Consider the following 23,442-nt stretch of genomic DNA (forward strand, 5'->3'; position numbering starts at 1 on the left):
CACAGCAAGCCAAGGACACAGACACAATTACTATCGTCTTGCTGAAAATGAGACAAAAAAAAGGAAAAAAAAGACATAGCAACCTGTCCAAGGCCACAGAGTTGATAAATACAATTCTGATTTGTCCTTTTTATGTCCGTTTTATCGCTAAGATAGCTCTCAGAAGTGGGAGAACCCTAAGGGGTGGGCTCTGTCCATCATGCTGCACTATTGGAAGCCAGCTCTGTCTTCATCGGACCACACTCTAATGTGGCAGAAGCCTCTTTCAAAGCTGCGAGAATCTACAGAAGGGATCTAGTGGCAGAAAATGGGCCTATGAAAGAAACTGTCAGATCGACAGAGGTTAGGTCACAGCACTCCCAGAATGAAGCTTGAAAGTGGTAATTTTTAAAATGCAGGTTAAGTTTTAAAACAAGCAAAAAAGCCAATGAAACATTAAACATTTGCATTGTTATGTTCTCCACAATCCATCAGTTCACTGTAACCCTGACCAGAGAGAAAGCGAGAACATATTAAAACTTTTAACCCAATACTATTTTCTGACAGTGACCTTTTCAAGAATGCAGTTCACTTGAAAGGCATGTGCTGTGCCTACCACATGCACTAGGATGTGACCTGAGAAAAGATATGCAAGGCCCTGTCCTTGCCCTTCCAGAACTGACAGTCCAATGGGAGGTTGGATGGGTGCGATGACACAGGCAGGTAAACTATACAGAAGGTGCCATCCGGACCAAGAGGAGACAGGCCTGCCAGAGAGGCTTCCCTGGAAGTAACGCTTACAGTGTTAAAGGTTACACTTATAATAGCTGGGATATTAAACTGAACTTGTCATCTTTCCCCCTAAAATCCACTGTTGGGTCCACCTGGATAGAATGGTGAAGAGCTCTCCAGCCCACAAAGAAAGCCGGACGTTAGAGCTGACTTCTGCCTCCCTCCACTTCAGTTAGCCATTAAGTCTTGTCTAATTATTTGGTATTATTTTTCCCCCCTACTTTCCACACCTACTACAACCACCTTACTTACATCTCAGCCTCCAGCATTTCTCACCTTAGTAATTATAATAACCCCAAACTGCTCTTTCAATTATTTCTCTTCACTGGCTCAAAACAAACCTGATGCTGAAAACTCCCACTTGACCTGGGCCCTCTCTCTGTGGCTTCTTCCCACGCCCTTCCCTGCCACACTGAACTTCCTGCCGTTTCTGAAAGCGCCACGCAGTTTTGCTTCAATGCCTTCCCTCATGTGGCCTGGTCCCCACGATCTAAAACCTTCCAAGCCTCCTGTGCTAACACCTACGCCTTCTTTAAGCACAGCCCTTCTGAAGAGGCATCCTGGTGGCTACTCCTCCCTGCCCTCCACCCAGATAGGAGGCAGGTCCCAGGCTGTGCTCCCTCACCAGGGCATTTATCACGGAGAATTGCACTCAACTCATTCTCTAATGATCTATCTGCTCATCTGATGATCTACATCATTAAGCTTTGCACAGTGATTGGTACATAGGAGGTAATCAAGAAATACTGCAAGAATAAACTAAATAAACAAGGGAAGATAATTATGTCTGCTGATGAGATAAACAGAGGAGAGGTGGGAAGAAGGGCAGAACCTTGGAGCAAAACCCACCTTCTGTGGGTGGAAGAAAAGAAGCCAGTGAAGCAGAGAGAATGAACAATCACAGAGGTAGGAAGGAAATAGGTGGGATAATACAACAACCCGAAAAGAGACATGTTTACAGAAAGTAGAAATGCCAGCAGCATCCAACACTACAAACAAAACAGGTCAAAGAGGTGTGAACTAAGACCTGGTCCCTGAGTACGAGGTAACATTGAAATGCTGGCGCCCCTGCACTGGCAGACACCATGCTCTCTCTCAGCCAGTGGTTGAAGCGATCTAGGGCGTACAAATAGCCAGTGGTATGAAACTTACCTGTCTAATCTTTCTTCCCCCTGATTAGAAAAAAAATTAAAAACAGAATATACAAAAGAAAAGAAAGTCCCAACATCTAGTTAAAACCACAGTGGCTTGACAATTCTCTTTATGAGTATTCTTGTTAAACACAGTTGATATTATATTGATTTCCACATCCTAATTAGGCAATTTCTTAATTATAACTACCTTCAGTCACCCCAAGTTAGTACTCTCATTATAAATCACTAAATTAGTATTCTAATCTAGAAATAGAAAGGAGGGGGGCGTTACAGACTTAGACATACCAACTTGGTCATGAGTGAATAGGCTTTCTGTCACATAATACTAAAGTTACCTATTAATTTGTAGCAATAAAATTATTTATGCCAAAAGATAACACACAGCCCCTGTGCCCAAGCTTGTCTTCACTCTTTAAGGCTGGACTTTAATCTTTTCATGTTCCAGAGCTTGGCTGCTAAAAATAAGTCAAGCACTGGATATAGACACAGATATAGCAGCTGCTGGATTTTTCCCCCCCTAGGATTCTTTTTAAATCTCTTCAGTTAGAATTATATATACTGGCTTATAAATAATTTAATAACATCTACATTAAAATATTAAGCAAGTCTGTCTGGAATGTGTTATATCTAGAAAAATTGTGGATCACAATTTCCAATCCTCTTCTATGATTTTCTTTTTTCAGTATGGACTGTTTCAGTAGGGGGGAAAAAAGCAAAAAGATACAGTATTTCTAAAAGTAAGAATTGCTAGGCTATGAACACCTGAAAGGCTTTGACATATTGTCCAAGTGAATCTAGGAATTACCCTTCTATATCAATGTAGGAGCTCCATTTCCCAACAGCCTGACCAACACGGGGTATTCTGACTTGTCATCGAAGAGGTAAAAATGATATAATTTTAACTGGCATCTCTTCAACAAGAGTGAAAATTCATAATTGTTCACATTTATTGGCCATTTTGATTTCTTCTTTACCAATTGATTATTCATTTTTAATCTAATTTTCTAATAATTTGCTTTTAAGACTATTGGTTTAAAGAGTTTGTTTTTGTTTTGTCTTTTAAGAATTTGCTTTTTATATTCATGAAATTAGCCATTTCTCACAAATGTATTTCTTCTTATTTCCAGTTTTATTTTATTTATGTGTATGGCATAAAATTTTTAATTCTATATAGTCACATCAACTAATCTTTTATTTCTTCCTTAGAATCACATTTAGAATATTCTTTAAAGAAAAGAATATTCTTACATTTCACATAATATGTGAAATTATTTGCTCAACCTTCTTTGTACTGTACAGTTACAGTGAAATCATATTGGTATCAGTAAGATGATTATTCCTACCCTCTCACATACAATAAGTGATTCTACTTCCCCAAAATTTATAATTACAATTCAAACCATGATCAATATGGAATATGGGTGTAAAATTAAATTCTAGACTTTTCTTAACTCGAATTTTAAGCTGTTAAACAATGAAAAACCAACAGAGTTTGAATTTTGCAAATTCATTCAGAGTTCCCTTTACCCCTTATGAAGACAGATCTCTTGCTAGTTATCACCCACCTCTCAAAAACCTGTTAGGGATCCTTATGATGGGACAGGACTGAATGAAGCGTCTCCTAACTGGGTCCCATCGTATTTTCTTCTTACCTGTTACCACAATTATCAGCAATAAGTCAGACACATACAACACATGGCAAATAATACAGTTACTGCAGTTATAAAGACAGAAAAACAAGAAACAAAACAATACTTGAATACAGAAAGAAGTGATGTAAAGTAGCATTTAACCTGTTTTGGAAGCCAACACAAAATTAAATCTACATATAAGCAGTGATGAAGGTTTTCAATTCTTATCCCCAGAAGAATACAAATGTGCACTTTCCCCCCTGAATTCTGTTTCAATAGTACGTACACTCAACAATCACCAATGCCATCTTGTGGCAAAAATTCACCAGGAGCCTTGGGTCCAATCTTAAAACTATCATCTTTTTAAATGAGGAAATGTCAACAAAAAGAGTGGCTATGACTAAAACTAATTGGGTATAATGAGGCTCCTGTTCTCCTCTAGCTTTAGCTACCATTCTTTGACTGGTTACAAGGTTAAGTGGTTTGAGCAATGGATACTATTCTTTAAATATGAAATAAACCGGGTTGTATCATAATTAATATCTTATGATGGCAACCAAATAAACCATTAAGTATTCTAGTACTTCTACCAAAAGGACAGAGAGAAAAAAACTCATCTGCCTTTTTTTTTTGTTCATCTGCCTTTCTAGGAAGCAAATCAGTTCAACATTAAACCCAATTAAAATCTGCTTTCTTGTAAAATTAGAAGGAAAATGTAATGTATCATGGAATTAACTTAAATTTGGATCATTTTCTCTTTTCCCAAGGTTTTGGTAGCTATCGTTAACAACATGAACACTTTATACTCGCAAGTGTTGAACGTTTACAAAGAGCTTTCACATACATTATCTGAAGTGGATTTGATTCTCAGAACCACCCCTTGATCTGCTCAACAATTATTTGCCGCATCTGCTATGCCTCCAGCCCTGTCCAGGAGGATATGACTCCTCCCCTCAACCAGCTCATCATGGTCTTGCGAGGAAGCAGATGTGTAGGCAAATCATCACATCACAAAGAAGTAAATGCTGCAATAGGGACTATTAAAACACCGAGGAAGGTGTCATTTTAATTTTACAAATAAGGAATCAAAAAGAAAATTAAGTGACTGAGCCAGGATTCTTGCCAGAAACTTTTCCGTATCACTACATCCTTTCCACTACTACACATCTACCCTGTCTCCAATAATTCCCTAGGTGGAGGAAGTGTTTACCTTTGGCAATTGCAAATCTGATCAGATGTTCATCTGTGGTACTTGTGCATAAAAAACCACAAATTCTATGTAATTAATTAGTATTATATGCACATATATACTTAATATTGTGAAGAAGACCACTTTGTGGGCAAGGGGAAGAATTCTTTATTTGCAAAAATGTTTGTTTTTTAATCCTGTGAGTCTTTTAGATCAGTGGTTCCCAAATGTTGGTCTATAGACCACTGCCAGGCTAAGGTGAAGAGTCCCCAGTCCAAGACAAGATGAAAACATACAGGGCAGGCAGCAAGTTTTAAATGTCCCACTTAAAAGCCTGTCATTTCTCAGAGATGAAAAAAAATTTTTTTTTGTTAAAATAATGGGGACAAGAAATGGTAGTTGTGTTTTTTAATATCCTTTCTTGGAAAAAGAGAAAAATTGCAAGTCTCTATTTCTATATGTGTTTAAATATTACAGGTTTATGATACCCAAAAGTCTGTGCAACCACTGCTTTAAACAGCAAGTCCATCACTGAAGCATGCTGAAAAGGATACAGTAAGATGTGTAAGAAGCCTCCCCTGCCCTCAAGAAGCTTATGCCCTAATTGGGGAAACAAGACAGACACACAACACAATTAGAGAGCATCACAAGACAGAATATAACAAGCAATTACCTTAAAACTTGACATTTTCAGGTAGCAAAAGCAGTAAAATGTACATACCCTTTGACCCAGCTATTCCACGTCTAGGAATTTATTCCTAAAGAAACAATCATGGATGCATACAAAGATATGTGGACAGAGATTCACTATGATATTATTTATAATCATAAAAATTATAAATACTTTAAATGCCCAATGGTCCACTGGTTAAATTGTTAAATAAATATATTTAAGTATGCTCATATTCTATACAGCCACTAAAAATTGCATACAAAAATATTTACAAACATGAGAAAACATTCACAACATGTTACGAATTATGAAATAGTATTTCAGTGATACTATTTGTGTATAGAAGGCTATCCATCACATTTTAATTGTGGTTATTTGTGGTCTACTATTATGAGTGATTTGGGTGTTTTCCCTTTGTGTTGGTCTTCATTTTCTAAACTATCTCACTATAAGCAGGCATTATTTATGGACTGGAAGAAAAACAATACCATGTTACTTTAGTTTTTTTAAAAGCTAAGATGGAAAACATTGGAAAGAATCATACCAAACAATGAACAGTGGTTACAATTAGGATTTGAGCAATCAGCCCTTTTATGTTGTCCAAAAATTCTAGAATGTAATTATTCTTCTGGGGTAAAAAGACAGAAAATTGCTTTAGGAAAACACTGAAAATTATTGAACCAAAGCTGTAATTGAAGATCCTTTTTGATGTATTCTCAGAGCTTCTGTCAGACATCGTTGGCGTGTTTCTTTCTCAACAGCCACTGAGGCTCTGTCACAGGTACGAAGCAGACAACGTGGGACCCAGGTTTCCATCCTTCACTCAAAGAGAAGCCAGCAACAAATCAGGACAGGAGTGGATGTCTTTGTTCCTTTTACAGGAAGCTCTGTTCCTTTCCATATTTCACATAAATAGATTCTGAGCCTGACATTTTTGCACACTGAAATTTAACTTTTTGTTTTTGCCAATCTTTATTAGTGATGGCTTTTATTCTTCAACATTTAAAACACACACACACACACAACTTTAATTCTTCAAAGATAACGTTCATCTTTTCTACCAGCTCTTCAGTTTTTCTCCTTTTTAGTATGCTTATCTCACCATCAGTTTAACAAAGGCAATGACGGGATGGATGGTAGGATAATGATACTGTAAGTGCCATCTCTTCCCCCTCAAACCAAAAAAACAAAGAAACTGACTCACTGTCATGAGTGATACCCACTCATCCTACAACTGCCCCGGTGCCTTTCTGAGACGATCGCTCTTGACAGGAGCATAGAGCCCCATCCTTCTCTCCCTCCCCTCAAGTCTCTCCAAAATGCAAAAGGCATTTTTAAAGACCCATAATCAAACGGGTTAAAGAAACCCAAGGCAGATGAGAAGCTAATAGAATCAGATCCAAAAGGAAGCTGCGGTCCTCCTCACCCAAAGGGGGAGAGGGCTTCTGCCCTCGGGTCACGCCATGTACACAGGTGGGAGAAGCAGGAAACATGGAAAACGGCTTCAGTCTTACAGCTCTTTTAGAATCTGGCTAGCAGGTTTTCCAGGTTTTTTTCTGGAAAACCTCCCCTCCCCCGCCCCCAACAAAAACAAAAACCCGGCTTCAAGTACAGCTGGTTGGGAGTGAACAGATGTCATAAAGCAAGCCCACCACGGCCACCTGTTTACCCATTTGGGTCCAAAAGTATAGAACGATTTGCCTCTAGGGGAGAGTGGAACAGCAGCAAACAACAATAGCTGTCACACCCCAGGTAGGCGCAAGACAGAGCCACCCTCATCTCTACTCAGTCCCTCCCCACACTCCGTGCAGATGTGCTGCGATGGGCAGGCCCGGCGTTCACAGGAAGACCCTCAGGACTCTCACAGAGGAGCAAAAGCCAAGACTCCACTAGGAAGACAAGGCAGTAAGTAGTGGGGTACACAGAACCACCTACCCCCAGAGAGAGTGAATAGATTGAAAATTGGGGGGGGGCTCCAAAAAGTGTGTTGAAAATGGAATTGAAGGATAATGGAATTTCTCCCAGAACTTTCTAAAGCCCCCTCAAGAGTATAAAACTTTGGAAAAAGCATATTTAATATCCTCAGAGATGTGTAAAGTAAGATTATATTTATTAAAAAGAAAATCAATTGAAGCTCATAGAAGTTAAATTTTTTTAAGAAGTTAAATTTTTGATACTTACCTAAAAAAAAGAAAATCTAAAAGACTAAGGACTGTAATAAAGTTAAAAGAGTATTAAATTAGTAGGTCAAAAAGTGGAGCCAAAAAATTCACCATAATGTAGCACAAAAAGGTCAGAGAGGTAGAAAAAAGTTTTTTTAATTAAGGTACAAAAATAATTGAGCAACCACTATCAAAATATCAGCTGCCTTTTTAAAAAAAATAAAGGGCTAACTCTCATATTCATACAGAAAAACAACCCAAAGCTAAGCCCACTGCTGTCAAGTTGATGCCCACTCATAACGACCCTACAGGTCAGGGTAACTTCCCCCCAAAGTTTCCATTGCTGAATGTCTTCAGACACACACTGCCACATCTTTCTCCCACTGATGGGCAGGTACTCACTGAGCACTTTAAACATTGTGCCACCAAGGTTCCTACAGAAATACAAAGAACCCAGAATATCAAAACAATCTTGAGAAGGAATAGTTGAAGGCTCTTCCAGATTTCAAAACATCCTATAATGGTATAGTATAGGCAGACCTCGGAGACACTGGGCATAAAGAGTCCAGCCCATGGCAATAAGACCAATCTCACAGCAAAGCAAGTCACATGAATATTCTGCTTTCCCAGCACATGTTAAAGTTATATTCATGCTATCCTGTAGACCAGCAGTTCTCAACCTGGGGGTGGAACGACCCTTTCACAGGGGCTGTCCAATTCATCAATTCATAACAGGAGCAAAATGACAGTGAGGAAGTAGCAACGGAAATAATGTTATGGTTGGGGGTGGGGGGGTGTCACCACCACATGAGAAACTGTACGAAAGGGTGGCGGCATTAGGAAGGTTGAGAACCACTGCTCTAGATTATAAGTGTACAACAGTATTATCAAAAAGTTTGAAATATCATGAGAATTAACAAACTGTGACATGTAAAATGAGCACAGACTTGCCATAAATCTTCAATGTAAACAAACAAACAAACAAACAAAAAGGTAGTATCTGTAAAGTGAATTCAGCAAAATGCAATGAAGGAAGGTATGCCTGTATGTGAGAAGATGAGGCTTTCTACCCTTGTAAAGACTTACAGTGTCGGGCAGGTCTATGCTGCCCTACAGGGTAGCTATGGGCCCGCGGGGATCGGTAGTGAGTATGGTCTGGGGGCTGATACTCAAGACAGCATGCTACTGACACAGGAGAAATACACAGTTCAGTGGGAAAGACTTGAGAGTTCAAGTTTAAACCCATTCATTTATGGTCAAGTGGTTTTCAATAGGATGCAAAAGTATTCAATAAAGAAAATCTATTCTTTCAACACATGGTCCCAGGGCAGAAGTACATCTACATAATAATAGTAACTCAGACCCCTACCTCACATCATACAGAAAAATAACTCAACATGGATCAAAGACTCAAGTATAAGAACTAAAACTCTTAAAAGAAAACATAGGTGTATATCTTTATAACGTGGGATTAAGCAATGGTTTCTTAGATATGGCATTAAAAGTAGTACAGACATCAAAAAGCTTAGAGAAGAATCCCATTATCTTTTAATTCTACTAAGGGTTTCATTCCCCCCCCCCAACCATTTTATTAAGAGCTAATCCAGACATCATACCAATCTATCATTCAATCACATCGAGTAATACTGTACATCTGTTATCAATAAGGTGTTTTTAAATAAAGAGGAGGACATGAAATATGTGCCTAATTGCCTCCATGAACAGCTGCCTCCTTTGCCATGAGATGAGAACTTGGATGGTGTCCAGCTAACCATGACCGAACATTTCGATCAAAAGCTGAGTCCTGGTCAAAAGGGGAGAAAACAAGAACAGGATTTCAAAGTCTCATGTATATACTTTTTAGATCAGCGATTCTCAACCTTCCTAATGCCACGACCCTTTAATATAGTTCCTCATGTTGTGCTGACCCCCAACCATAACATTATATTCGTTGCTACTTTATCACTGTAATTTTGCTACTGTTGTGAATCGGGCAACCCCTGTGAAAGGGTCGTTGGACCCCCAAAAGGGTCACGACCCACAGGTTGAGAACTGCTGCTCTAGAGCCATGGGACTAGATGAATCCACAAAACTACAATCCTGGGATAATCTCTAAACCTTAAACCAATAGTAACTCCTGAAGTCTACATACCTAAGAATAGTTTTGCTTAACTCATAAAAAATGTCTGCCTTGTGCAACTACCATATATACTTGTGTATAAGCCAAGTTTTTCCAGCACATTTTTAATGCAGCTTTTGTGGTAAAATTAAGTGCCTCGGTGGATATTCGGGTCAGCTTATACTCTAGTATATATGGTATGTTCTTTTAAAAACCATCTACTATACGTCACACTGGCCATAGCAACTTAAAAATCTAGATGAGACCCTCAAGGGCAGTGCGTTTGTGTTAATGAGGGAAGAACAACTCAGGGAAGGAAGGTGAGAATGGCTGTCAAACTCGGAGAATGTACTCACTTTCACGAACTTGTACATGTCAAACTGTTGCTATGTATATTCTCAACAAAATAAGTTTTATAATTTTTAAAGAATAACAATCACAGGTCAATATCTCTTGCATACATAGGGACACAAATTCTTACAAAATATTAGTAAATGAAATCAAGTTATATTAAGGACAACATATTATGGCCAAGCAAACATAATCTAAGAATTTAAGGCTAGTGTAACATTCAAGAATCAGCCATTGTTAATTTACCTCATTTAAAAGAATATGGAGGGAAACCCAAAGACAATTTCAATAGATACAGAAAAAGAGTCTGATAAAGCTCAGCCTGGAAACTGGAAAAACGAAAGTTCTTCGACCTGATAAATTATGACCTTTACTAAACCTGCAGCGAATTGACTGAGGAAGCCCTGGAGGTGCAGCAGTGGAGCACTCCGCTGCCGGTTCAAACCCAGCATACAGCTCCATGGGAGACCCAGCATTTGCTCCTGCAGAGACCACCACTTAGGGAACCTCACGGAGCAGTTCTCTTCTGTCTCCACCAGTCAGAACCAACATGGCACTTACTAATTTCACTCAAAGATAAAACACTGAACACTTTCACTCAAGGCTGGAAACAAGACAAGAATGTCCCGTATCCTCACTTTTCTCTAAAATTAAGATGTTTTAACTTGACTATAAATTTTAAAAGTTACTCTATTCTGAGTACTGGAAATTCTAGCTGGTGTAATGAGGCAAGAAAGAGGGAAGGGGGACAAAGACTGGGAAGGACAAAATAAACTGTCTTTATTTGAAGATAACATGATTACATAAGTAGAAAATCCAAAAGAATCTACAAATAATTAGAATAAGTGAATTTATCAAACTTGCTGGATGCAAGCTTAAAATACCAAATACAACAGTACTTCTATAAACTAACAATTATAAAATGAAAAAGTTTAAATACCATTTAAAATAATGTTTAAAAATCATAAATAGTAAAAACTTTCATTTAATATCTAAGAATAAATCTAATTGGTAATGTGTAAGACCTCTAAAGACTGAGTATTCAGGAAATTAAACTACAGAAGTGATTCCTCTTCAAAGAGAGCAGGAAAACACCCACTTCTTATGTTCTTTCAGACCACTTTCTCAGCCTCTAAAACCCTACGATCATTTCATGAATTTATAATGATGCCCTTACAGGAACTGCTGCCTGTGTGCACACAGAAGAGCCATTTGCTCCTTGGGAAATGTAACATGAAGATGGTTCTGCTCCGTAGATGATGCTGATGTTAATATTCAAAAAGGCTTAGACTATTTGGGGCCAATGGTTCAGCTAATACAAGTCACCAAAGGCTTCGTTCTATGAAAATTTGACTATAAATTTAAAAAGTAACCCTTCTGATTTTTTTAATCATTTTATTGGGGGCTCTTACAACTCTTGTTACAATCCATACATCAATTGTACCCAACAGATTCGTACATATATTCCATGGTTCTTTTCTACACATTTACTTTCCATTGAGCCCTTGGGGATCAGCTCCTCTTCACTGGCCCCACCCCTCCATACAGCCCTCATGGCCCCTTGATAGATTGTAGATTGTTAATTATTTTCAAATTTCACACCCACCACTGTTTCCTATCCCCTCTGGTTTCTATTGTTCTTCACCTTGGATAGGGGGTGTGTGGTTATGTGCCATTCATTGAGATTGGTGCCCCCCCTCCCCATCTCTCGTCCCCTTCCCCCTACCCTTTTCTTCTGATTTTCTTTTCTTTTTTTTTTCTTCTGATTTTCTTAATGACTACTTAGACTTATTGCAAAAGAGACTGAATTTGGTTTTTTATCAAATTGATAAATTCTATTTTATCCAAATTGATTATGCAGTCTTTAACTCAGCGGTTCTCAACCTGTGGGTCGCAACCCCTTTGAAGGGGTAAACAACCCTTTCACAGGGGTTGCCCCGTTCATCACAGTAGCAAAATTACAGTGATGAGGTAGCAACGAAAATGATTTTATGGTTGGGGGTCACCATAACACGAGGAATTGTATTAAAGGGTCACATTAGCAAGGTTGAAAACCACTGCTTTAACTAATAATAAATGTCTTGTTTGAGTCGTGAGCTCTTTTAAGAACTATCTATGTGGGGTCAAACTGACAAAAGCAACCCAAGAGATGAGACAGGAATCTTAGAAGAAGCAATTCGGAAAAGGAAGATGAGAATGCTTGCCCAACCTCAGGACCATAATTAGAGCCACTGAACTGATCATGGAGACATTGCTGAGTGGAAGGATGCTTTGTGGTACATATTCTCAACAACAACAAAAATAAGTGTGATAAAAAATGTAAACTGTGATTTTGTACTTTGCACTTAGCCAAAATGGCTAAACTAAGAAACAGTAATAACATTAAATGCTGACAAGGAGGCAAAGAAATTGGATCACTCATACACTGTTGGTGGGAATGAAAAATGGTGTCATCAGTTACAGATGCTTATCTTGGAGCCTAGCAACTGCACTCCTGGGCATTTATCCAAGGGAAATCAAGTCCCCCTTTGTCATTTTGTTTTGCATTATTATTCAAGTATCATTTTACTGAAAAAAAATAGGCTTGTTGGTTGAGGTCTGCGGTGTTGAGGAGGTAGGGTAAAAGGGAAGTTACCTTAAGACTCAAACTGTGTCAAAAGCAGATGTGATACTAAAACAGCTTTCAAATAGGATTGAATCTCAGCTACACTCTCCTTGTTTGGGAATAGTAAACTCAAAATAGGCTATACATTTTACAGATTAAAACTTAATCAAAATTTACTATAACGCATAAACCCAAGTTAGATTAAAATATTGAATCTGCCTCCAGTAGGCTTAAAAACCCCGAGGACACTTTTGATTTATAAAGTAGTATCATCCCATTCCCAATGCTGATGAATGGTTGCCAAAACTGAAATAAAAGCCCTCGCAACTCCCACTTTTGACTCAGTGTAATAGTACAAATTCTTTGCTCAGAAGGGTTAACCATAAATATACCATAAACGATATGCAGACAAGACAGGATCCCAGGCTCACCCAGGTTAACCAGGTTAACCATAAATATACCATAAACGATATGCAGACAAGATAGGATCCCAGGCTCACCCAAGCTCTGAAAGTTGTGCAGTTATCAATGGAATAGATAGTACTCCACCTAGTCCAGTGGTTCTTGAGATTGAATTGGCAGGTTTGTTACAAACTTAATAAAAAACATAAATTAAAAAATACATTATCAGGTCTACCCTAGTAGGTTTGGCATATCAACTTTAGGGAAATCAACTTCAATTGAGGCTAATAAAAATTATTGGCTCTCTTCCTGGGGGGGACAAGGGGGGAAGCACTCACAATTGGACATATGATATACTACATATACTCGTGCATAAGCCGAGTTTTTCAGCATATTTTTTAATGCAGTTTTTGTGGTAAAATTAGGTGCCTTGGCTGATATTCGGGTTGGCTTATCCTCGATTATATATGGTAATCCCCTGAAGACTATCTATATACCCATGGATTGATGGATCCCAGGTGGAAAAATAAAATAAAATTTTGACTCAGAATTTTATAAGTATTTTCAAAGGGGCAGTTAAATGAGAAGAGGTTTATTCTACACGGAATCAAATGATAAAACAAAGTTGCAGAAGAATGTACGGCAAGTTTCTGTGACAGCTGTAGTTGTTAGCTGCTGAGCCAGCACCAACTGTCACAGAATACCACATTGCCTGGTCCTGTGTCACCCTCACAGTTCCTGGGTGTGTCTAAGGCCCATGTTGCAGTTATGTTGTTACCATTTTAATTGTCAAAAGACAAACAGCTCTCTACACAGAGTAAGGGGCATGTTCTAAGGAAGTGAAATAAGCAGATCTCTTTGAAATAGAGACTTAACTATATTCTCATGTAAGACTATCACAGAAAGGATTCCAGCATGGTGTAGAAGGCTGGACATGACCTCTAAGTTCTGCTTCTACTTGAAAGCTCGGTGGGATGAACAGCAAAGTAAACCCAATGGGGCGGTTCGACTCCTGCCACGTGGGCTGGGCTCACAGGAACAGGGACACACTCCGTGGCACCTGACAACCAGATTAGCAGAAAGGAGAAAGCTCAAAGGCCATTTCTTTTTACTGCTTACAGATTATTTGCTCGCTCTCTCTGTTTGCAACATCAAAAACAAAACCACAACTGCTTACATTTGTATGCAATGCACCCCTGTGTCAATGTGTGCAACTGCCTTGGAACACAAGCTACTGTAGAGCCAGATCATCTGCTTTGCATAAGTCAATATCACTGCCTCCTGTTTTATCCCTATCAAATCTTCTTGCTTACAAAGCCATTTAACTTTTTTAAAAAGTAAAATCAGTATAAAATACAACCAACCACCCTAAAAAATAACCTAACCTTTTTCCTGCCTAACAACTAAATATTTGAATCCTAATTAGACTGAAGTAAATATTTTTACAGTAATAAGCCACTCAAAAGTCAGAACACAATTGGTCAATTCTCACTTCTGGATTTCTCACACCTTACCTGGAGTAGCTAGAGAATAAGGTTTCTGCCCAAAGGCAGCCTTGAGAAAGAGGGAAAGATGCTCTACTGGGTACATGCAGGTGAAAGAGATTAAACATGAAAACAAAAACTGCAAGTCAATGTTTCAACAAGACCTGATGACCCACCCTGTTGCTGCCCCCTCCTGTAAAGGCGCCATAGTCACACAGCCCCTGCCTCCCCACTCCGTTTCTGTGAGTGAAACTGCGAAACTGAGCAAAAGGAAGCCTGCGCTTCTAAAGTTAAATCACTTATCCAGAAATGTCACCTGTCACTTTTCCTCCTCATTCGATGCTTTAATTAAAACTAGACACGTGACTGCTCACTTTCCCTCTGCCCCAGACCCAACCAAAGGCAACAGAAGCTGGGCTGGACTACGTCCAACACAAGGTAACAAAACATGCACTAGCAAATTTTTAATCTGATGTTTAAAAAACATGCTATTTCAAATAACTGAATTGGCAATTCACAAGTTATTTGCAAAAAGCAGTGAGCCAGTACGAATTTCTTAAATGCTAAACTGAAAAAATGGCATTTGTCATGACTGCCAAAGGAGCTTGATTTCTATCTACTAAGGCATCTACATAAAGCATTCGATTCAGAAATAAGCTGGGCTGATTTTTTGTTAGTATGCAGAATATATTTAATAAAATAAAGTAAATAAATTTATATAAAACTTTTTTCAGGCTGGACAATAATAAGTGATTATGAACTACTCAAAAAAAAGCTGTTTTTACTCAAATAAACATTCTAATAGATAATAATCCACAAAGACATTTTCACTTAAGCTTATTTTCTATAAATGCACAGGCGATGTGGAACTTAAACTCTTAAGTGAGCATGTCAACTAAGTCCACACGGAAGAAGCACACCAGCCTGTGTGACCCAATGATTGTAAATAAGAAAATCCAAACCCAAAGGAGGAAATGGTATCAGATTTAAATTCTACATCCGGTTTGCAAATGACTATGGAAAGCCAAAAATCCATTTGCAGAGTCCCCACATGGATTAAGCCTTCAAATGAATCCCCTGACCATAGTCCAAGGGATATGGACAGCCTTGTTATCAGAGTGCACTGAAAAGTTGACTGTGGCACATGTAGTTAGCTTAAAATGTACATCTGATCACTTGATCGCTCTTTTGACCTATTTTCAAGTTTTGGCTTTTAAATATTTTTTGCTTTCTTTTCTATTGAGGTTTTTCTCTGTCTAATCATTGTTTTTGTTTGTTTCTTGTCTGTGTTTTGTATGATTTTCCATGTATGAAATCCAGGACAGGCGATTCTAGAGAGAGTAACTGGATTAGGAGGTCCTAGAGGCACAGCAGGGGAGGTAAAGGGAAGGAGTACGAGAAAGAAAATGCTCTGAAATCCATTGTGATGAGGACTACACAACTCGTCTTACTAAGACTGAACTAGTAAATTGTGTGATATGTGAATTAGCTGCCAATAAAACTAATTTTAAAAAGGGAATTAAAACAACCACCACCACCTTACGTGAGCAGGAAAAGCTGCTGTCACTTTAGGAAGTTACTGCTCTTCCTAAATGCTGATCAAGGCTTCCTTTTGTGTGTGCTATTATGTTTCAGGGGAAACGGACTTCATTCTTTCCAAGGACCACGTCTGGAGTGCACACACTCACTTCTGGCCACTGAATCGATTCCGACTCATAGCACACATGAGAAACGTCATATTCTTGCATCAGCTTTGTGTGTGTATTTTAGGGAATTTGTTTTAAATGCACCAAGATGTTTGTGGCTAGTGTTTCATCAATTACACATCTGACTCAAATTAGCAGAGCTGACAGTTTGTTAAAAACATATGGCAGGAGCTACTGTGGGTAAAAAGGAAAACAACTAAAAACAAACAAAACAAAACATCATTCTACTCCAAAGACTATGTTCCTCTGATTAGGCATTGTAGAGTACTATCCCTACAGATGGCTCGAACTGTGAGAATCCACTTACATGCAGATTTGTTTTTAATGCTGTGACACTAACCATGTCTGCATGAGCAGTATCCCTCCAGTAAAATGTGTATCACACAAAAAAAGTGTGTATCTCAATAAAAAAGTGATCCGTTGCAGTTCTCGTGTTGTTTTTCATTGTGCTTAGTGCAGAGCCATAATGAATAACCCCATGGAGCCTGCAGGACATGACACTAGTGATGTTGGAAGTGCTCCCAAGAAGCAAAGGAAAGTAGAAGCTTTACATAAACTTGAACTGCTTGATCTGTACATGAACTAAGGTCTGTGATGGCCCAACACTTCAAGATAAACTAATCCAGCCTAAGAAAGAACATCTGTGAGGCTGTTGGCTGCAGCTATGCCAGCAGTACCAGACCTGGTACTTTTTGCACAATGCCTTTTCGTCTCACATTGGACATGCAGCATTTACGAGGGGGTACCCCAAAAAGCTGATGCTCATTAATTTTTTATTTTTTTTACATGAGGGGGATAGTGCATTTTGGAGTTCGTTCCACCGGGTCAGACTATTAATCAAGCTTTTTATTTAGAGGTTCTGAAAAGATTGCATAGCAGTGTGCAACAAAAAAGGCCTGATTTGTGCCAGAATGGGGACTGGTTTTGCCTCCACGGTGATGCATTTGCTCACGCAGCCACCATTCTGCACCAGTCTTTGGCAAAAAATGGCATGCCTCTCCATCATCAGAACAAAAAATCTTACCATAGTGAATGATGGGGGGAGTGCGGAGCGGAGATCCAAAGCCCATTAGTAGGCCACTGGAGATCCCCTTGCAGAGGGGTCTCGGGGAGGAGATGAGCCAGTCAGGGTGTGATGTAACAATGATGAGAAATACAACTTTCCTCTAGTTCCTAAATGTTTCCTCCCCGCTCCCACTACCATGACTCGAATTCTATCTTGCAAGACTGGCTAGACCAGAGGAGGTACACTGGTACAGATAGGAACTGAAAATACAGGGAATCCAGGACAGATGAGCCCTATAGGACCAGTGGTGTGAGTGGCAAAACAGGGAGGGTAAAGGGTGAATGGGTAGGAAAGAGGGAACCGATTACATGGAACTGTGTGTGACCTCCTCCCTGGGGGGTAGACAACCGAAAAGTGGATGAAGGGAGATGTCGGACTGGGCAAGATATGACAAAATACCCATTTATAAACTATCAAGGGCTGATGAGGGAGGGGGAGCGGGGAGGGAGGGGAAAAATGAGGACCTAATGTCGGGGGTTTAAATGGAGAGAAAATGTTTTGAGAAACGATGTACAAATGCGCTTTACACAATTGATGTGTGTATGGATTGGGATAACCATTGTATGAGCCCCTAATAAAATGTTAAAAAAAAAAACAAATAAAGACACAATCTAAAATTGAAAAAAAAAAAAATGGCATGCCTCTCTTGCCCCATGTACTTTACTCACCTGACCTGACTTCTTGAGACTTTTTTTTTTTTGAAAGAAAGTAGGTTTTATTGGGGGCAGTATGAAGGGATGTTTGTTTCATGGTACTATTTTTCTTCCTTATATTATATAGTTAGAAAGTCAAATCTCTCTTAAAGCCTGTGACTTGTCCAACAGACATCTAAGGTAATATTTCTTTTTTAAAAAAACGTACTTTTATTGGAGGCGCTTACATCTCTTATCACAATCCACACATTCATCCAGTGTGTCAAGCACATTTGCACATAGGCCGCCATCATCACTTTCAAAGCATTCTCTTCCCACTTGAGTCCCTGATACAGCTCCCCATTTCAAGACTTCTTTTTGGTTTCACAAATAAAGAGGGACATGAAAGGACAGTGATTTGATGACATAGAAGAGGTGAAGAAGAAAAAAATGAGGGTGGTGCTGTCAGCCATCCAAACAGATGAGCTTGAAAAATGTTTCTGAGAATGAAATCGCATATTTGACAAATGTATTAAGTACAATGGTGATAAGGTTGTAATGTAAAAAAAAAAATTGAATACGTAGCTTTAGAAAAAAATTCCATTTTGGGGGCATAACCCTTCATATGTGGGTGCAGTATACAATACATATGACATGCAAGGAACATGTTAAATGATCATTTGTTTTTGGTAAAGCTTCCATTCATTAGTAGGCTATTAGTACTGAAGTTTTGAGGGAATCTAAAGACTTAGGTGGGTGTTTTACTGTATGGTGGGTCAGTGCCCATGACCCCCATGTTGTTCAAGGATCAACTGTACTTCTAATTCCACTATCTAGTCTTTTTTTTCCTACCTTTTTTTCACTATCTAGTCTTACAGATAAATAAATGATCCTCTTAGACAACATGTACAGTATGTTCACTGAAGTTCCAGTGAGTATAAAAGACAGGAACTCAGGTTGGACTCTAAATGCAGCAAGAAGCCGCTGCAGGACTCACATTTGAGAAGCAACAGACTCACAGCTGTGCATTAGGAAGGCTTGTGGATGTCAGTATACAGGACAGACCGGGAAATTGCAGAGACTGTGATCAGAGTGTTCCATCCAGTTAAGGCAGTGAAAGCCACAGAAGAGAAGTGTGCAGCACAGTGGCTTTAGAAACATACGCCAAGGTCCAAAGCCGTCCAGTGCTAGCTCTAAGATCTGGGCCAAAGTCTTACTCCCTGTGACGCGGCTTCCTCACCTACAAAATAGAAGAGGCCTTCAAAAACGCTCCTGGGAGACATTGGACAGTGTAAAGCATGACAAAATAATAATAATTTATAAATTATCAAGGGTTCATGAGGGAGGCAGAGTGTGGAGGGAGGGAAAAAATGAGGCGCTGATACCAAGGGCTCAAGTAGAAAGAAAATGTTTTGAGAATGATGATGGCAACAAATGTACAAATGTCCTCGATACAATGGATGTATGTATGGATTGTGCTAAGAGTTGTACGAGCCCCCAATAAAATGATTTTTAAAAGAAAAAGGAAAAAAAAAACAGCTAAGCATATACACTGTATGAAAAAGAAAAAAAAAAGCTTCTGGCAAAACTCTACATAGGGACCTTCAACCAAAACAAAACAAACTCACTGTCACTGAGTTCGTGCCTACTCACAGCGACCCTTTAAGGCAGGGCAGAACTGCCCTGAGACTGAACTCTCAGAATCAACACGAAGTGGGTTCGGGTTATTGGACCACTAGTGGTAGCCGGAGGTAAGCAAGTGGCAGGCAGCTTCCGTAGAGTGCAGCCTTGGAAATGCTGTGGGCAAACCCTCCTGGGGGTTGCTAGGAGCTGGAGCTGACTTCAGGGCCTTTCATTGGGTCGTTATGAGAAAATGTTTACAACTTACATGTAAGTGAAAGCTTAAACTCGGATGTAATTAAAAGGGAACGTCAACAATATGTATCATATCAGTATATCTTTGTGATACTTTTCTATTAACAGAAGACCAGAAACAATCTAAATATCTACCAAGAAAGTGGCTGGTAAATTATGGTGAATCCAAACAATGCACTTTTCCTCATCCACTAAAAACATATGAAATACATTTAACTGTGCTAATATACAAAGGCAATCTTGGGCAGCACAAATAGTCATGTACTCAACTAGTACATGAAGGCCGGGGGTTTGAACCTACCTAGAGGTACCTTCCAAGAAAGCCCTGGTGACCCTACTTCTGAAGGTCAACCCAGTAATGCCCAGGGAGCAAGTCTACTCAGACTCTACTTGGGGGGGTCACCATGAGTCAGCATCATACCCACGACAACTAGTTTGTTTTTTTGGTTTAATATGTAACAATTCCAAAAATTATATTTTTAAGTAAAAACAACAAAAAAAGACAAATGCAGAAATAATACTTGATGCTACAGTTGATTTGATTAATAACAAAAATAACACACACCTATGTATACAAGGTGGTACCCCCCCAAAAAAACTGGAATTGCACTGAGTGGAGCAGAGCTTTTTGTAGTATGTACTTTCTCTGCTAGGCAAGCATCAAGCAACTTGCTCTGAGTTAGTGCACCCAGTAGCATCGCCTGGGAAGGTTCTTTGGTCACAGTGAATTTTTTCGTAAACATAGTTTCAATCAAACCTTGTTTTTTATGACGGCCGATTTAAGAGAACAGCATCCGGCTGTGAAATTGTGTTTCCTGCTCGGGAAAAATGCTGCAGAAACTGTTGTGATGTTGAACACAGCTTACAAGGAAAGCGCTATGGGGAAAACCCAAGTGTTTCGAGTGCTTTTCTCGTTTCAAAAATGGTGTGTCAATTGATGACAAACCTCATTCTGGACTTCCGTTAACTTCCTGAATGAACAAAAATGTGGACTCAATGCATTTGGAGTTCTTTCCACCAGGTTAATCAAGCTTTCTATTGAACAGTTATGAAAAGATAGCATAACAGTGTACAACAAAAAAAGGCCTGATTTGTGGCAGACTGGGGACTGGTTTTGCCACCGCATCAATGTACCTGCTCACGCAGCCAACTCAGTGTGCCAGTTTTGGGCAAAATACAGCATGCCTCTCTTGCCCCACGCTCCTTACTCACCTGATCTGGCTCCTTGCAACTTTTTTTTGCTTTTGCAAATGAAAAGGGACATGAAAGGACAGTGATTTGATGACATAGAAAAGGTGAAAAAATAAAATGAGGGAGGTGTGCAGCCATCCAGGCAGATGAGTTTGAAAAATGTTTCCAAGAATAAAATCACAGATTTGGCAAATGAAGTAAGTGTAAAGGAGAGTAATTTGAAGGTGATAAGGTTGTTTTGTAAAAAAATATATAAATGCATAGCTTTGAATTTTTTCTGTTTTTGAGGGGGTAGCCCCATATATCTGCAAATTCCATTTTTGGAAATCGACCCCAGAAACGCACAGATGATACCTCTGGGGAGCTAGTGATCAAGGGTAGAAAGGAGACTTTTTCTCCTTTTGTGTTGTTTTGATCTTATGTTTATGTCATGTTTTCAGTTTTAATAAACTAATTGGGAAAACAAACAAACAAACAAAACTCGTGGAGTATAGGGCGAGTTCCGCAGCAGGAAAGCCTACTTCCATCCTCAGGGAAGCCAAACAGGACTGCCACTGGGGCTCTAGTCCATAAACGCCGTGCTCATTCCTAACGAGCGTGCTGGAACGTGCCGCACGCACAATGACAGGATGGCTGCAGTCACACACCTGTCTGGGTCTCAGCAATGTGCCTTCAAAGTCACAGCCAACAAGCAGGGATCTCTGGGCCCAGGAAAACGTAAGGCAGAGTGGTCAGCTCAGAAGGCAAGTGTTGTAGGGAAATGCCAACGGGTAATCTTAATAGTTTACCACATCCACCTCACAGCCCTCACCTTGCCCCGTCAGATGGCTTTCTGACCCTCAAAGAACACTGAAAAGGGGTGCTGTCCGAGTTCAAGGGTGCCAAAGCGGCCGTTTGGTTGCGGTGTACATCCAGAGAGAGAGGGAACACTGACCGCTCTCCGGATTGTACGGACCTTGCTGGAGTGTATGCCAAGAAGCCGAAGCTTGACATTGTGATTTCTGGTTCATAAAATTGTCTATGCTTTTGTAGTAATCCTTTTTGACTTTGCTCTACCCTAAGCGAGCTCTGCCGGTGTGTCTTGTGCAGTAGATACTGTCATCGTCTAAACATAGTGCGGGGGTCAAAAGCACTACTCTTGCTAGAAGCTGCTGAGTTGATTTTGACTCGGAGTTGTAGTAATAACTTCTTTTTTTTTAAACTTTTTTTAGTAATAACTTCTTTTAGAAGAATTAATACCAAACTAATCCTAAGGAGCTGGAGGAGAATGATGTCCCAAACGTCCAACTCTTCTGAGATGCAATTCAGCTCCATTGTCCCCCGACTCCTCCCTTGAGTATATTCCCTCACAACCCGGGTTCTTCACCTCGCTGTACCATCCCACAGAAACTCATGAAAGTGGTGGTGCGGAGTGCTGTCCCCAAATCCAAAAGGCAGGGAGGAGCCAGATGCAGGGTCCAGAGGCAAAAGCCAAAATTAGTGCACAAGTCACAGTAGGTCCTCTTGCTTTTAACAAAGCTCAGTCAGGAAAATGGAGATCTGGCTGACCAGGTGGGTGGGTGATGATGCTATGATACTGTATGGCAGTCCCAGACAAACGCAGAGTATGGCCGGGTTCATACCCAGTTCTCAGGTGAGATTGAAAGTTGTCATCACCTAGCACACAGAGTGTGGCCCCATTTACACCCTCAACTATGGGGAGGTCTCAGTGCCCTCCGAAAGGGGACCAGAGCCACTAGGGCACAGAAAGTCTGGAACTGTAATAGGTTATACCAGGAATGATTAATGGACTATAACTCAGCAGGGACCCCATGTGACAAAGAAGAGCTGCCCTGTGGGACGTACAAGGCTGTCGTATTTATGGGAACAGATCACCAGGTGTTTCCTCAGAGGTGCTAGATGAGTTCAAACCACCGGTCTTTCAGTCAGCTGCTGAGCGCTTAACTGCGGGGCCACCAGGTCTCCTTCTAGAAAACACTGAAGACTGAAAAGGTAGGAAAGTCTAACAATAGTTTAGAGAGAGTAAACGAAATTCACTGCCATCGCATCTCTTTCAACACACAGCGACCCTACAGGACAGCCTAGAATTGCCCCTAAGTATTTCCTAGATTGTAACTCTTTACAGGAGGAGAAAGCCCCATCTTTCTCTCGAGAGGCAGCTGGTGGTTTGGAACTGCTGACCTTGTGGTTAGCAGCCCAATTCAAAAGCACTACGCCACCAGGGCTCCTGAATAAACAATGTGAGCCTTAAAAAGTACACGGCCTATTAAAAATAGTCTACAATTCAAAAGTCTCAGTTTATACGTCAGTCTGTTATTTGACATTCTGAGTATATTTTCCCATGTTATAAATACAGTGAACCCTCGCCACTTCGCGCTTCGACTTCCTCGGCTTCACTCTATCGCGGTTTTTGCGTAACAGCACCCACTGC

The 23,442-nt window shown here is 39.9% G+C and overlaps 1 protein-coding gene and 1 non-coding gene across 2 annotated transcripts in view; one reads left to right on the forward strand and one right to left on the reverse strand.

The window, feature by feature from the left end:
• Positions 1–23,442, reverse strand: part of KLHDC10 (kelch domain containing 10) — an 82,371-nt gene that overhangs the window by 23,881 nt on the left and 35,048 nt on the right. Inside the window, exon 2 of the mRNA XM_004707814.3 lies at positions 3,491–3,577. Within this exon, the coding sequence (XP_004707871.1) occupies positions 3,491–3,577 (87 nt within the window). The remainder of the gene's footprint in view (positions 1–3,490; positions 3,578–23,442) is intronic.
• Positions 6,924–6,987, forward strand: LOC115869253. Its single transcript, XR_004046072.1, has one exon. It is a non-coding gene; the product is annotated as a U7 small nuclear RNA (small nuclear RNA).

The sequence above is a fragment of the Echinops telfairi genome, unplaced genomic scaffold, assembly GCF_000313985.2.
Source record: "Echinops telfairi isolate 266 unplaced genomic scaffold, ASM31398v2 ScPeMD7_23;HRSCAF=83, whole genome shotgun sequence".
NCBI classification, from domain to species: Eukaryota; Metazoa; Chordata; class Mammalia; order Afrosoricida; family Tenrecidae; genus Echinops; species Echinops telfairi.